The sequence below is a fragment of the Stegostoma tigrinum genome, chromosome 3, assembly GCF_030684315.1.
Source record: "Stegostoma tigrinum isolate sSteTig4 chromosome 3, sSteTig4.hap1, whole genome shotgun sequence".
Taxonomy (NCBI): Eukaryota; Metazoa; Chordata; class Chondrichthyes; order Orectolobiformes; family Stegostomatidae; genus Stegostoma; species Stegostoma tigrinum.
Window position 1 is genome coordinate 95703306 of NC_081356.1, and position 16916 is coordinate 95720221.

Consider the following 16916-nt stretch of genomic DNA (forward strand, 5'->3'; position numbering starts at 1 on the left):
GTAACCATGAATGGGAGTCCTGAATGCTACGCGACCTGCCTAGTTTCAGGGTTAGATAACATCTCCTCGGCATTGGAAAGGAACATAAGGCACAAGGAAATTAATCCAGTTGTTGTCAAGCATAGAGACAGTGACAGGACTGAAAAACAGGCTCTGGAGAAAGATTTAGAATGTAAGATAAACGAAAATACAGAACCCAAGGTGATAATCTCAGGATTATAACCTGAGCCACAGGCAAATTGACATAGGACAAATAAACTAAGGGTTAAAAGCACAGCTGAACTTTCAATACGGTTGAAACTGGTATCAGTTCATGGGGCAGTGACACTAGTGAATGACGCAGAAGTGAGTTGTTCTGATTAGACGGCTCATTTGAACTGTTCTAGGGCCACTGCATTGGTGAAGTGAGTAACTCAAGTGGTAGATAGGGCTTTAAACTAATAGGGAGGGGGGAGCATGACGACATTGACTTAGAAAACAGAAATATATACCAGCATTGCAAGGCACAGATTTTGACAGTGATACCCAGAGTAGAACAGGAAGGGTCAGAGAACACAAGCTTGAAAAAAAATGCAGTAAGGTTAAAGGGAGGAACAAAAGAAAAAGGAAGGCAAAATTATTTAGTTGAATACATGTAGTTTTCAGAATAAAACAAATGTATTAACAGCACCCCCAGAGGTAAAACGTAGTGGTCCTTACAGAATCATGGTCACAAGGAATTTGAAGCCGGGAACTAAATATTCAGGAGTAAAGACCTTTATAAAGCACAGGCAGGAAGGAAAAGGTGGAGGATTGGCTTTGTTAGTACAAAAATAGAAACCTAGAATATCAGAGTACAAGTAGGCTAATCAGCCCTTCAAGCCGGCTCCGCCATACAATTGGATCATAGCTAATCTGACATTCATCATGTTTATTTTCCTGCATCACACTCAATTCCCCTGCTGATCAAGAATTTACTTATCTCAACCTTTAATTATACGTAAGGACTCTGCCCCACAGCTTGCTGTGGCAATGAGTTGCGTAGACACTCAACTCTCAGAAGAAATTCATCCTCACCTCAAGTCTAAAATTGGCTCCCATTCATTCTGCGACTACGTCCCCTAGCCCACAAGGGGAAACATATTCTGTTTACCCTGTCAGGCACTTTAAGAATTCTAAATGGTTCAATGAGATCTCCTCTCATTCTTCAATAGCCCGTGAGTAGACCCTTTCATGAACTTTGAGGTACCTTGTCAACTGACTTCTGGAAGTCCAAATATAATTACATCTACTGGTTCCCCTCAAACTATTCTGATGAGATTTCCTTGAAAAACTCTAATTAAAGATGATTTCCCTTTGATGAAGCTGTGCTGACTCTGCTTATCTCAAATATCCAAATATGCTGCTATTACTTCCTTAATAATTGAATCCAATACTTTTCTAACAATAGACGCTAGGCCAATTGGTATGTGGTTACTGCTTTTTGCCTTATTTCCTTTTTGAATAAGGGTGTCACATTGGCAGTCTTCCAATCCTCCGGTACCACTCCAGAATTCAAGAATTTTTGGAAAATTATAACGAATACATCCACTATGTTTGTAGGTGGTTCTTTTATCAGGCAGATTCTTCGCTTGTGAAGATCAGTTGGGAAGAGATTCGTCAGCGATTTCGTTGGCACAACCGTTGGTGGCTGTAGAGTCCTATTCTGGACCTGCAGATCCTGGGACAGTGCGGGCGGGGGAATGCTCTGGACAGCGGGGCTTGAGGTTAGGGCTCCTTCCTGCGTTTCCATCTGTCCTCTGCAGCTGCTCTCCTCGAACATTTGAACTGCTCCGTCGCAGTTTTCTTCCACTATGCGTCCCTGTCAGAGGCCAACTTTTGCCATTCTGTCGAGGCGATGCCGGCCTGAGACAGCTGTTGCTTCAGTTGGTCCTTGTAGCGCTTACGTGGGGCACCGCGGTTTCTTTTGCTGTCACAGAGTTCCCCGAAGAACACTGTCTTGGGTATTCTGGTGTTGTCCATCCGCGATACGTGACCCGACCATCAAAGTTGCTTCAGGAGAAGGATCGCTTCAATGCTGGGGAGCCAGGCCTTTTCCAGCACTTTGTTAGAGACGCGGTCCTGTCAGGTGATGCCCACTATAGAGCGCAGGCAACGTTGGTGGAATCATTCCAGCAGCCGCATCTGTTTCCGATACAGAACCCAGGCCTCGGAGCATAGAGCAGTGTGGTGACGACCGCGGCCTTGAAAACCTGGATTTTCGTCGACATGCTTATCGAGTGGTTTCCCCATACACGCTTCTGCAGTTGCCCGAAGGCACGACTTGCTTTCGCAAGGCGATTGTCGACGTCTCTTGTGACTGTAGCATCATTACAGATTATGCTTGCCAGGTACGTGAAACATTTGACTGTGTTAAGGGGGTGGCCGTCGATTGAGATTTGAGGTGGGTTGTATGCGCTGCATGGTAGCTTCTGGTACAGGATCTCCGTCTTCTTCAGGTACAGGATCTCCATCTTCTTCAGGTTGATCGTTAGCCCAAAAGCCTTTGCTGCTTCGGAGAAGTGCGTCACTGCAGTCTGTAGCACATCTTCTGTGAGAGAAAGTAGGGCGCAGTCGTCCGCATACAGCAGCTCCATGATGGGCTCCCGTGTTGTCTTCGTGCGAGCGAGGAAGCGGCGCAGATTGAAGATATTGCCGTCCGGGCGGAAGTGAATGTAGATGCTGTTCATGATGCCCTCCTTCGCTTCCTACAGCATCACGTTGAAGAAGATGGTGAAGAGCGTTGGTGCCAAGACGCAGCTCTGCTTCACACCGTTGCTGATGGGGAATGGGTGTGATAGGTCACCGTTGTATTTCACCTTGCTGCTCTGACCTTCATGAAGTTGCTGTAGGATGGTTAAGAACTTTAGAGGGCATCCGAGCTGCCCCAGGATTTTCCATAGACAGTCGCGCTGACAGTATCGAAGGCTGTGGTGAGGTCAATGAATGCCGTGTACAGTCCAACGTTCTGCTCAGGCCATTTCTCCTGAAGTTGGCGAAGTGTGAAGATCATGTCAGATGTGCCTCTGTTCACTCTAAAATCACACTGACTTTCTGTCAGGCTGTCCTCCGCAATGGTGGGAATCAGTCTGTCCAAGAGGATTCTGGAGAGAATCTTCCCGGCCATAGACAGCAGAGTGACACCTCCGTAGTTCCAACAGTCCAATTTCTCACCCTTGTTCTTATACAGGGAGACTATCACAGAGTCACGTAGATCAGCTGGCACCTCACCCTGTTCCCAACAGAGTGCAAATTGGTTGAGTTCGTTCAGGAGCGAAGCTCCTCCTAATTTGTATACTTCTACAGGGATTCCGTTGATACCGGGGGCTTTTATGATCCCAGGATATTAGCTATCAGGGCAAGGGGGCTTATCTGTCTTTGGCCCCATTAATTTGTCTACTACTACTAATCTAGTAATGATGATGGTACTTCATTCCTCCCCTGCATACTTTCATAATAATGGAATGTTCCAATGCAAAATATCTTCCATTTCCTTATTCTCCACAACTATCTCCCCAGATTCATTTTTTAAGGAGCCTGTATTTCATCGTCAGTTTTTATTTTCCTGGCTAGTTGGCACTCAGTTTATTTTCTCCTTTCATTATCTTAGACTTATTGCTGTAGAATTTTGGAATTCACATTATGGAAGAAATATGATAGCACTGGAGAGGGTGCAAAGGAGATTTACTGGGCTGTTGCCAGGGCTTGAGAGATTCAGTTGTCGAGAGAGATTGGGCAGACTGAGGTTGTTTTCGTTAGAGCGGAGGACATCCGAGAGGGATCATGACTGGGCTAATATAAAATTGTGAGGGACATAGATAGGACAGCCAATGAAACTTTTCCACTTGACAGAGGTATTAACCAACAGGGGGACTTTAAGGTTTAGAGGAGATGGGAGGAAACATTTTTCATCCAGAGGATGGTGAGAATTGATAACTTACTGCCTCCAAGAGTGGTAAGAGGCAGAAATCCTCACAACATTTAAGAATTTAGATGTGCACTTGCAATGTCAAGGCATATAAAGCTTTGAGTTAAGTGCTGGAAAATGGGATTATAATAGTTAGGTGGCTATTTTTGACTGGCACAGATGTAACGGGCCAAAGGGCCTTTTTCTCCACTGTAGATCTCTGGTTCTTGCTATAAAGACCCCACATTTCATTTACCCTCTTCACTGCCTGTCACACCTGCATGTTTACTTTCAGTGACTGGTGTAAAAAGTCACCCAAATGTCACTGCACCTCCCCTTGTTGTTATTCAGATAATAATCTTACTGCCTGTTTTGCTACCAAAGTAGATAAACTTACATTTATCCACATTAAACTGCTTCTGCCATGAATTTTGCCCACTTGTTTAATTTATCCAAATCATTCTGAAACTTCTCTGCATCCTCTTCAAAGCATACCTTCCCACCCAGCTTTGTGTCATCTGTAAACTCGGGAGATATGACATGCAGTTTCCTCATCTAAATCATTAGTATATATTGTGAATAGCACTGATCCCTGTGGTACCTGACTGGTCACTATGTAACACTCCAAAATGACCCACTTATTCCTATTCATTGTTTCCACCTACCAAACAGTTCTCAATTCATTTCTGTACATGATTCTAACCCCATGAGTTTTCTCACTGAGATATTCTATCTCACTGTATCGGAGAGATTAGTATGTAATCTGGGAAAGGGTGAGGTTGTGCACTTTGGCATGAAGAATAAAAGAGTGGATGTTATTTAAATGGAAAAGGAAACCACAGCAGCGTGAACGGAGGGTCCTGGTGCATGAATCTCAAAATGCTTTGGTCATTCTCATGTTGGGAGGGATTTTCTTATGAGGAGTGGTTGAGTAGGTTGGGCTTGTATGCATTGGAGTTTAGACCTTATTGAAATATAGAGGATTCTTACTGACTAGGCAGATGCTGAGGAGATCGTTTCATCTTTTGGGAGAGTATAGAACCAGGTGGCATAATCTCAGAATAAGGAGTTACCTATTTAGAGCAAAGAAAAGAGTAAAGAAAATTACAGCACAGGAACAGGCTATTCGGCCCTCCAAGCCTGTGCCATCCAGACCCTCTATCTAAACCTGTCGCCTATTTTCCAACAGTCTGTGACCTCCGGTCTCTGCCCATTCATGTATCTGTCGAGATACAACTTAAGTGATGCTTTTTTCTGAAGAAGGGTCTTGACCCAAAACATCAGCTTTCCTGCTCCTGATGCTGCTTGTCGTGTTCATCCAGCTGTACATCTGATTATCTTAAATGACGCTATCATGCCTGCCTCTACCACCTCCGCTGGAAACGTGCTCCAGGCACCCATCACCATGAAGGAGCATGAAGATATGAGTAAAGGGAATGAGTTGCCATTATATTGACATTGGAGGGTCTGAAAGGCCGTGGTCTACTGAGTAAGGGGTGAGAAGTGAGAGCTAGAGGGTCTAGGAACTTGTGTAACAACAGATGAAGTCCCAGAGAAATGAAGCAAATCTTCTACTCATACCATATCTGCACTCATCACCACATATGTGGCTACTTATACTCTCTTTCTGAGATTGGTGGGCCTGATGTTTCTTCTCCACAACTGGACCAAAAAATGGACTTTTCAATACACTAGAAAATTTCCTAACTTGAGCTATCCACCTTGGTGAAGATCTGACCAAATGTCAATCTTGGCTTAGTGACAGCACTCTGATCTGAATCAAAAAGCTGTGAGTTCAAGTCCCAGTTAAACAATCTAGTCAACACTGCAGCTAGTACTATTTCATATTAGATGTTAAACGGAGTTCTTTTTATTTTAGAACAATCATTAAGTCTCCTAATTTATGGGGTCACTTTATACGTGACCACGAAGGATGCTTAAAACTAAAAGATTCTACTAATCCACCACCGATACTCAGTAGCAGCAGTGTGCATCATCTACACAGTGCACTGCAGAAATTCATGAAGACTCCCTGCATAGCACCTTCCAAGCCCGTGGCTACTTCCCTCTAGAACAGAAGGCAACAGATATATGGGAACACTGCCACAAGCAAGTTCTCCTCCAAGCTACTCACCATCCAGACTTGGGAATAGGTCACTCTGCCTTCAGTATCACAGGGTCAAAATCCTAGAACTCCCTCCCTGATAGCATTGTTGCTTTACCTAAGTATATGGTCTGCAGCTCAGCACCACCTTCTCAGGCAATAAATGCAGGCCAACCATTGATACCCAGCCACGTCATATGTATGAATTTTAAAAAACCCTTCTATCAGCCATCAGTTTGTTAATAAAATTTGGGATGGCAGTGGCACAGTGTAGTAGTAATCTGGAAATCCAGGCTAATTTTCTGCAAACATGGGTTTGAATCCCACCATAGCAGATAGTGACTGAAAGTCAGTTTGACAAACTTGAATAAAACAAGCTAGACTAATGGTAGCCATATAACCATGTTGATTATGGTAAAAAGAGACTTCCCACTGACCTCTACATCGCTGAGGCCAGGCGCCAACTCTCCGACACCACCACATACCGCCCTCTGGCTCGTGACCCCACCCCCGAACACCAAACCATCATCTCCCAAATCATCCACAACCTCATCACCTCAGGTGACCTCCCACCTACAGCCTCCAACCTTATCGTTGCCCAATCCTGCACCGCCCGCTTCTATCTCCTTTCCAAAATCCACAAACCTGACTGCCCTGGTCAACCTATTGTCTCCGCCTGTTCCTGCCCCCCCTCAGAAATCATCTCCACCTATCTGGACTCCATTTTCTCCCCCTTGGTCCAGGAGCTCCCTACCTATGTCCGTGACACCACCCACTCCCTCCACCTTCTCCAGAACTTCCAATTCCCCGGTCCCCAACACCTCATTTTTACTATGGACGTCCTGTCCCCATACACCTGCACTCCCCATGCAGACGGCCTAAAGGCCCTCCGCTTCTTCCTACCCCTGTAGGCCCAACCAGTCCCCCTCCACTGACACCCTCATCTGCTTAGCCGAACTCGTCCTCACCCACAACTTCTCCTTCAATTCCCCCCACTTCCTACAGACAAAGAGGGTGGCCATGGGTACCTGCATGGGTCCAAGCTATGCCTGCCTCTTTGTAAGTTACATGGAACAATCCCTCTTCCACACCAACACTGGCCCTAAACCCCACGTCTTCCTCCATTACATTGATGACTATCGGCACCACCTCATGCTCCCATGAGGAGCTCGAACAGTTCATCCACTTCACCAACACCTTCCACCTCAACCTTAAGTTCACCTGGACTATCTCTAACACCTCCCTCACCTTCCTGGACCTCTCCGTCTCCATCTCGGGCAACCACCTAGAAACGAATATCCATTTCAAGCCCACCTCCTCCCACCCACCTTACTGCAAAAATGCCATCCCCTATTTCCAATTCCTTCACCTCCACCGTATCTGCTTCCAGGATGAGGCATTCCACTCCCATATGTCTCAGATGTCTTTGGTTTTCAAGGACCGCAACTTCTTCCCTGCAGTGGTCGAGAACGCCCTCAACTGTGTCTCCCGCTTTTCCCGCACACCCCGTCCCCACAATAACAACCAAAAAAGAATCCACTTCGTCCTCACATACCACCCCACCAACCTCCAGATCCAACGCATCATCCTCTGACACTTCCGCCATCTGCAATCCAACTCCACCACCAAAGACATTTTTCCCTCCCCACCCTTATCTGCCTTCCGCAGGGACCACTCTCTCTGTGACTCCCTTGTCCGCTCCACACTCACCTCTAGCCCCAACTCACCTGGCACTTTTCCCTGCAATCGCAGCAAGTGCTACACCTGCCCCTATACCTCCTCCCTCACCCCGATCGCAGGCCCCAAGAAAACTTTCCACATCAAGCAGATGTTCATCTGCACATCTGCTAATGTGGTATACTGCATCTGCTGTACCCGTTAAGATGGAGTTCAGCAGCAATATTTTCTTTCAAAGGAGAGTGAATCTGTGGAATTCTTCATAAAGGACTGACGAAGGTGGGTCATTAAGTATGTTCAAGGCTATGATGGACAGATTTCTAATTAGTAAAGGAATCAAGGGTTTTGTGGAAAAGGCAGCAAAATGGAGCTGAAAACCATCAGATCGACACGACCGCATTTAATGGCAGAGTGGACTTGGTGGGGCAAATGGCCTACTTCTGCTCTTACACCTTATGGTCTTATCTGTGGAAACTAATGCTTGCACAAGCATTACAGCAAGAGTGAACAGTATCATGAAAGGTGTACTAATTCCTACAAGCAAACACTTCCTCAAAACTCTTTAAACCAAATTTGTATTTTCACGGGTGCCCATCACACAGAAACTATGCTTTTCCACTGGAGAAACTCTATAATACATATTTGGATTCTGTATAACTGTAATATGTTCACAGATACCAGAATCTGAAATTTGCAGACTGAAGTATGTATTTCCACTGACCGGGAAAATATCAAAAATACGAAGAACATGTAGAAAGAAATGGGAACACTTTAGAACTAATTAAAGTTACTCAGAACAGCGAATGTTTTACATTAGGTTAACCCTATGCACAGTTAAAAAAGTCGACTGAAAAAGCCAAAGATAACACCTATATGTTAATCATTTAAAATCATGTGATGTGTTGGTAACAATGTTTTCTTACTTTGGATAGATTGCAACTCACCTGCAAGGGAACGGGATCTATGAGGTAATAACCTTCAACAATCTGCTCCTTCCTATAGTGCTCAATGATTTCTTCTATACTGAAATAAAATGCATACATATCTTTAAATAAATTGTCAAAGTCATAAGCAACGAACTGTCTATACTTAGAAAGCTCAACTGACCAATAGGATAAACACATGCAATACTCTTTAGGATTATGAAATATGATATAATGCCTGTCAAACTTGCAAGGTGAAATTACATGTACATAATACTGTAACATGAAAATACTCAAGTATTTTCAATCTTAAGAGCTACCAAACAAATACACATTGCAATCAAGTATATAGCAGGAACAAACATTAACAAAGTAGCTTGAACAAAGTAGCTTGATTATACAAATGACTGTCTCAAAAAAATTGCTATGATAGTGTATGGGCTAATATCACCACTACCAAAATCTAACCAAAATCAATAAGATTTATTGCATCTTCCTTTGAAGACAGAGGTAATGTAATAATTCAGCTTCTCTGCCATTTTACTATCCCCCCGTATAAAATCTCCTGATCGTCTGTCCGAAAGGGGACACATTTGTCTTCGCAAAAATAATCTTTTCGTATACCAATAGAAGCATTTATGGTCCATTTTAATGTTTTTTTGCTAGTTTTCATTAATTTTCTATGCTCTCTTTGTCGATAAGTTCTTGATTTTCCTTTTGCTGTACTCTAAAATTTGACCTATGCGCAGCTTTATCATTATTTCTGGTAACTTTATAAGACTTTTCTTAAAGGCCTATTATAATTTGTAATGTTTCGAATGGGCAGACATTTGAGAACAAGTGACCAAACCAGCAAAACAAAGATTAAAAGGAAATTTTGAACGACAGTTACACCTAGAACCACTTATTTTGTATTTTCCCATTTTAAAAAAATACAAATTTGGTCAGTCAGAACCTATCTTCCAGGCTGACTACATTGCTAGCTTGATTTAGTAAGCTCCCACCAATTATGCTAATTCGGTAAAGATGTTATAAGCATGTTTTAAACATTTTCACTCAAAAATCCCTGAATGAAAAGATTGTTGTATTATCCTGTTTGTAAAGGAATAGCAACTATACTTTATAAAAGTTGTTATCCACAACACCGTGCTTATCTGCTGCACTGCAGCCAAGTGTCAAGCAACAATATATGCTACTTGAAGAACTGGAAGAAATATGAAGTTATAGCATTTTGAGTCTTATTTTCAACTTAGCGAAAGTAGAAGACATCCTGCTGCTATCATGTTTTCTATGATTAAGATCAAAACAGTTTAAACTGATTTAACATGGAATCTGAAATCAAAACAAAAACATAAATAAGCTGCCAAGACAGAAAACTGGTTGAATCATGCAAGAGCAAAACTGTTATTGTCGCAGCAATAACCATGCAGCTAGAGCCCTTAGCAAAATGGAGCCCCAGTGACACCATAGAGACATCAGAAGTAGTACAAGCGCAGGCTAACACTCAATAGTTTTCTGAAAAAAAGATACCAGAGATGAGGAAAAGGTCAGCTTTTGTGGGTAAGTGAGAAAGAGTTAAATCTGTTTACAAGCTGGTAATGAGCGAGTGAGTGAGGATGACAACAAAGTCTTGACAAAATTTCAGAAAGTTTAATTTATATCATAGGTCAGAGTCCCTACAGTGTAGAAACAGGCCCTTCAGCCAAACAAGTCCACACTGGCCCTTGGATCATCCCACCCAGACCTATTCTCCACCTAACCTACACATCCCTGAACACTACAGGCAATTTAGCATGGCCAATCTACCTAACCTGCACATCTTTGAACTGTGGGAGGAAACCGGATTACCTGGAGCAAACCCACGCAGACACAGCGAGAATGTGCAAACTCTACACAGACAGTCGCCCAAGGATGGAAGTGAACCCAGGTCCCTGGCACTGTGAGGCAGCAGTGCTAACCACTGAGCCACCGTGCCTGTGAAAGTCAAATCATCAGGTTCACTGATTTGAATTCTAAAGACTGAGAAGGAACCAGATAAACTGCTTGACAATTTGTAAGCAAGACTAAAAAACAGAAACAAGACAGAGCAGGCAATGTGGAATTCCGGATACCTGGAAGCACAACTTGATTTGTCCAGAAAAGACAGTCTCACAATATTCCAGGCTGTAAAGTTCATGAAGCCATAAGCAGACAAATGAAGACCCCATCTTCTCAAATATTCAGCCATCAGTCAAGAGAGTTGCTGCAATGAAACAGCAACAAACTAATACCTACCACAGAGAAGAGTTGAGGTGGATCCCACAAGTTCAGATATGAAAGAAAATATCCCACATATGAATCAGATTCTAGATACCATGAAAACCCCAATTACAAGGAAAAGATATCTGGACAGAAGAAAGATGAAGAAAGTGCAGTTACCTGATGCAAAGCAACAGGGAAGATGTGAAGGTAAAGAAACCAAAACATACGCAGCCTGGAAGAGGTCAGTAAGTTCAGGAAAACAACAGACAATTGCTGGATACAACGGTTTCCACAGAAACAAAATTCTCACAATCATCTAGATCAGAAACAAGGTAAGAAAATAAGCCTGTAATTATAGATATGAAGTTTAATACCAGAACGCCTAATTACAAAGTAGCATGATTCCACTCAGAAAAGGGGTTCTTGTGGCACAGTGGAACCATCCCTACCAGGGGTCACATAGTCACACAGAATGGAGACAGGCCCTTCAGCCTTAACAGGTCCAAACCGACCAAAATATCCATCCACGCAGACCCCATTTTCCTGAATGTGGCCCTTATCCTTCAAAATCTTTCCTATCCACGTTTTCATCCAAATGCCTTTTAGATGTTGTTAACGTACCCTCCTCAACCAGTTCCCCTGGCAGCTCATTCCATATGCATACCAAACTCTGTGTAAAAAAAAAAGTTCCCAAATATTCTGTCCCCTCTTACCTTAAACTGATGCCCTCTAGTCCGCGATTCCCCAACCCTGGGAAAAAAAAAGAGTGCGTTCACCCTACACATGCCTCTCATGATCTTATACTCTTCTAGAAGGTTGCCTCTCAGTCTTCTATGGTCTAAAAAAAATAAAGCCCTAGCTCCTCCAACCTCTTCCTATAAATCAGCCCCTTGAGTCTGGCAACATCCTTGTAAATTTCTTCTGCACTCTTTCCTGTTATCCTATGGCAAGGTGCCAAAAACTTAACAATACTCCAAGTGCGGTCTCATCAACATCTGGTACAACTGCAACATAAACTTCCCAACTTTCTGTGCTCAATGTCCTGACTGATGAAGGCCAGTGTGCCAAATGCATTCTTCACTGCCCTATCTACCTGTAACTGCAATTTCAAAGAACCATGCACCTGAACTCCAAGGTCCCTCTGACAACCTTCCTCACTGTTGAGGTTGGTTGGCTTGCCAAACTGGTTTCTTGTTCCACAGACGTTTTGCTACCATGCTTGGTAACTTACTCAGTGCAGCCTCTGATAAAGTGTTGGTGTGTCTTCCTGCCTGGTTTTTAAACTCTGGGGTCCATTGTGATGGACTGCCTCACTCCGAGTTTCCTCCGTAGTGAAACGTATACAGGGTCGTGTTCAATGTGTTTATTAATAGCATGCTTCATGGACTGCCATGCTTCCAGGAATTCTCGTGCTTGCCTCTGCCTAGCCTGTCCCAGGTGTTGGTGTTGTTCCTCCTTGGTGTTGTCCCAGTTGAAGTCATGGTTCTCCTTGTCTGTGGAACAAGAAACCAGCTTGGCGAGCCAACCAACATCAACACCCACAACCCAAGCTACAGATCTACTCCAAAACCTTAGAAACCTTCCTCTCTCTCCATGATACCACCTACTTTAGTGTCATCCGCAAACTTGTTAATCGTGCCTTGTACATTCTCATCCAAATATTTGATATAGATAACAAACAGCACTGACCTGAGGCACACAACTCGTCACAGGCATGCAGTCCGTCAAGCATCCCTGCCACTATTACTTTCTGCTTCCTATCATCAAGTTAATCGTGTATCCAATTTGACAACTCTCCCTGGATTCCATATGACCTAACCTTCCAGAGCAGCCTACCACTTGGAACCTTACCAAAGGCCTTAATGATGAAATCTGTATAGACTACGCGCACTGCCCTGCGCTCATCAACCTTCCTGGTTACTTTATCCAAGAAATCTAACAAATTTGAGAGACATGATCTCCCACACATGAAGCCATGCTGTCTATTCCTAACCAAACCTGGTCATTCTCAATGCATGTATATCTTATCCCCAAGAATCTTGAGGTTGGTTGGCTCACCGAGCTGGTTTGTTGTTCCACAAACATTTTGTTATTATGCTGGGTAACATCATCAGTGCAGCCTCCTTCGTACTGGAGTGTAAATGGGGCCAAGGTCTGTGTTTATTAAAGGCTTGATTCATGGAGTGCCAGGTTTCTACAAATTCCCATGCCTATCTCTGCTTAGCTTGCCCCAGAATTTTGGTATTGTCCGAGTCAAATTAGTGGTTCTCCTTATCCATGTGGATTGAGATGAGTGAGTATTGGTCATGTCTTTTTGTAGCCAATTGGTGTTCGTGTACCCTTATTGTTAGTTTACTTCCTGTTTGTCCGATGTAGGTGTTTCTCACAGTATCTGCAGGGGGTCTTGTAGATAACAGTGGTCCTGTCCATGGTGGGTCTTTAGTTCGGGTGAGCAGCTGCCGTAGGGTTGATGTGGGCCTGTGTGCCACTCTGAAGCCCAGCGGTCATAGAAGTCTTGTGGTGAGTTCTGATGTGTTCCTGATGTAGGATAGTGTGATGAATGTGTTGGGGCGTGTAGTATCTTCCTGATGTTCTTTGTGTAGGCATCTTCTGACCCACTTTTTTGGATATCCATTATTGTTGAAAATCTGGAAGAGGTATTCTTCTTCTGCTTGGCATAGTTGTGGTGCTGTAGTGTGTTGTTGCCCATTTAAATGGTGTTCGCACGCAGCTTTGTTTGTGTGTGCTGGGATGGTTACTGTTGAAGTTCAGTACCTAGTCTGTGCGTGTGGCTTTTCTGTGCACTTTCATTTGGAGTTTCCCATTTGTCTTGCACTCTACTGTGATGTCCAGGAATGGGAGCTGTTTGTTCTTCTCCTCCTCTCTGGTGAATTTTATTCCGGTGAGGGTGTTGTTTAAAAGTTTGTGTCACCTCTATTCTGGTCCATTTAATGATGACAAAGGTGTTGTCCACATAGCGTATCCATAGCTTATGTATCCCCTACATATCCCCAGGGATTCCCTTGATCTCAGTTGCCTACTCCTGAGCCATGCCTAGGCCCGAAACGTCAGCTTTTGTGCTCATGAGATGCTGCTTGGCCTGCTGTGTTCAGCCAGCTCTACACTTTGTTATCTTGGATTCTCCAGCATCTGCGGTTCCCATTATCACTATCAATATCTCGTCATCCAGGATACCCTACTCCTGTCAACATTGCCCTAGGCCTTGAATACTAGCTATCACACTTTTAAAGGCCTCCCACTTACCAGAGGTCCCTTTGCCTTCAAACAAAGTGCTCCAATCAATCCCTGCAAGTTCCTGTCTAATTCCATCAAACTTCGTCTTGCCCCAGTTTACAACATGAACGTGTGGACCAATTTTGCCCCTCTCCATGCTATTTTAAAATGAATAGAAGTATGGCCACTGGCCCCAAAGTGCTCCCCCCACTGTCATCTCAGTCACCTGTCCTGCCCTATTTCACAAGAGTAGGTCAAGTTTCGCCCCTTCCTGAGTAGAGCCCTCTTGATAGTACTTGAGGAAACTTTCCTGAACACATTAAAAAAATTCCACCCCATCAAGCCTCAACTGCTCTGGGAGGTGTATAATAACATTTCTGAGCAGGTTGGTTAGAAAAATAGTTTAAATTTTAAAACGACCTAAAAGGATAAAAAGCTGAAAGAAAATGGTTATCCAAGTAAAGACACTCTGAAACAGAGCAATGTTGCCTTAATGACACACCAGTTGTCACATCTCAGTTTCCTTGTATCAACTGAAATTAAAGGGACACAAAGAGGAGATATTAGCTTCAATTTCTACTTCACTGAAACACAGGCACTGCTATCCTGGGACTAAGCAACTGTGAAGAGCAGCAGCTAATCTCAGTAAACAAAGCAACAAGAGTGGTAGAACCGAGGGCTGAAGACACTAGACCCACTGAAACACGATTGAGTTTATATCTCAATAATTAATTATAGTTTAGTTATGCATCTATTTGACCAGGTATTAATACTATATTATGTTTAATTATTGTAAAATGAAAGATATTGATACATATATGGTTTCTGGTCTATGTTTGTCTGTGTGTTAAATGGCATGTCACATTACCTCACCTCAAAATAAACAAATGCTGAAGGCTTGCATTTATGAATCAGCCTGATGGACTCAGCACTGGAGGAAACTCACTTTCTACAACCCACCATTTACATTGGAATTGCCACAATGTTTTAAAATTTGAAACTACAACGGTTTGTCCTGCAATATACTTCAGCTTCTTAATTCATTTACTTTTGAAGCAAAGCAGTTAAAGGATGTGACAGGTCTATGCATGTATTACTTTGGAATTAAGTTGTGGAATTAATTTTATATAATGATTTCATAAGACAATCTAGGCTGTACAATTTCAGTAGAGTGAGATGGTTTGATTCTTGGTAATAACACACCTGTATCACTGGAGAATTTAAAAAGAAGGTGACTTTTTAAGTTACTTGCTCCAGGCAACAGTAGTTATTGTGAAATCACACGGGAACAAGTTGTTCTTTTGACAAAAAGTTATTGAAAGGCTGAGAAATTTTTCAGAACATTTAGGTGAATAAGTTAGACATTTGGAATGATATGAATCATTAGCATGTGATACTACATATCGTCTACTAAGACAAAAAATATTTTGTAGTGCTTCGTTTTCTTACTGAGAAGAGTCATAAACATGAGCTAACAAGGAAAAGCTGTACTGAAAGGGACAATTCCTAAATAACTCACATCTTAAGCAAACAATCAGGAGCTGGTCAGAAATAGTAAGTTGACAATTACAATCAAAAAACCAGTTGTGATCTAAATGCTCCATATCTTACACAAAATAATCCAAAATCAGAAACAAGGAGAATTTGGACAAAGAACAAAGAACAAAGAAACCTACAGCACAGGAACAGGCCCTTTGGCCCTCCAAGCCTGCGCCGATCAAGATCCTCTGTCTAACCTGTCATCTATTTTCTAACGGTCCGTGTCCATTTGCTCCCTGCCCATCCATGTACCTGTCCAAATATATCTTAAAAGACGCTAACGTGTCTGCATCTACCACCTCCGCTGGCAACACGTTCCAGGCACCCACTATCCTCTGTGTAAAGAACTTTCCACGCATATCTCCCTTAAACTTTCCTCCTCTCACTTTGAACTCATGACCCCTAGTAATTGAGTCCCCCACTCTGGGAAAAAGCTTTTTGCTATCCACCCTGTCTATACCCCTCATGACTAAATCCATCCTTTCTTTATGAAATGGCTGAGTGCTTTCGAGTCTTTTGATTATTGTTATTATATTATTATCACTATTAATACACCTAAGAAACCAAGCGTTCAACACCAGTGTAAAACACAAATATAGTTAAAAGAAATAGAAACAAAGTTGCTGGAAATGCTCAGCAGGACAGGCAGCATCTGTGAAGGAAAAAACAGAATTAACCTTTCAGGTCTGGTGACCCTTCATCAGAACTGGGTGGCTGGGCAAGTGTCAGTTTATATGCAGAAACAAGTGAGGAGGATGGGATAGGGAGTAAACAACAGGATAGCGCCTAAAAGGGAGAGAACAGCAGTTGGATAGACAAAGAGTTGATAATGATCAGGCTGGGAAGGTGAATAGTTGTTAATGGGGACTGTTAGTGACTAACAACAGGTGGTGTATGATACAAGCTATGTGGTAACAAGGGCTGGTATGTGGGGCAGGAGGCTGGGACATGGGAGAGTTTAGGCCCTAAAATTATTGAACTCAATATTGGGTCCGGAGCGCTGCAGGGTCCCCTAGCGGAAAACTAGGTGTTGTTCTTCCAGCTTGTGTTGAGGTTTGCTGGAATGCTGCAGCGAGACAGCGATGTTGGCCAGCAAACAGGGTGGTGCATCAAAGTGGCAGGCAACAGGTAGCTTAGGATCTTTTTTGCGAGCAGAATGTAGATGTTCTGCAAAGCGGTCACCCAGTCTATGCTTCGTTTCCCCAATATAGAGGGCACCGCATTGTGAACAGGACTGTTTGGGTCCCCCTGTCCTTACTTACCATCCCACCAG

At 43.2% G+C, this 16916-nt stretch overlaps 1 protein-coding gene across 1 annotated transcript in view; it reads right to left on the bottom strand.

The window, feature by feature from the left end:
• The window catches only part of LOC125450905 (ras GTPase-activating protein 1-like), a 172530-nt gene that overhangs the window by 84322 nt on the left and 71292 nt on the right, over positions 1 to 16916 (bottom strand). The window contains exon 9 of the mRNA XM_048527279.2: positions 8651 to 8729. Within this exon, the coding sequence (XP_048383236.1) occupies positions 8651 to 8729 (79 nt within the window). The remainder of the gene's footprint in view (positions 1 to 8650; positions 8730 to 16916) is intronic.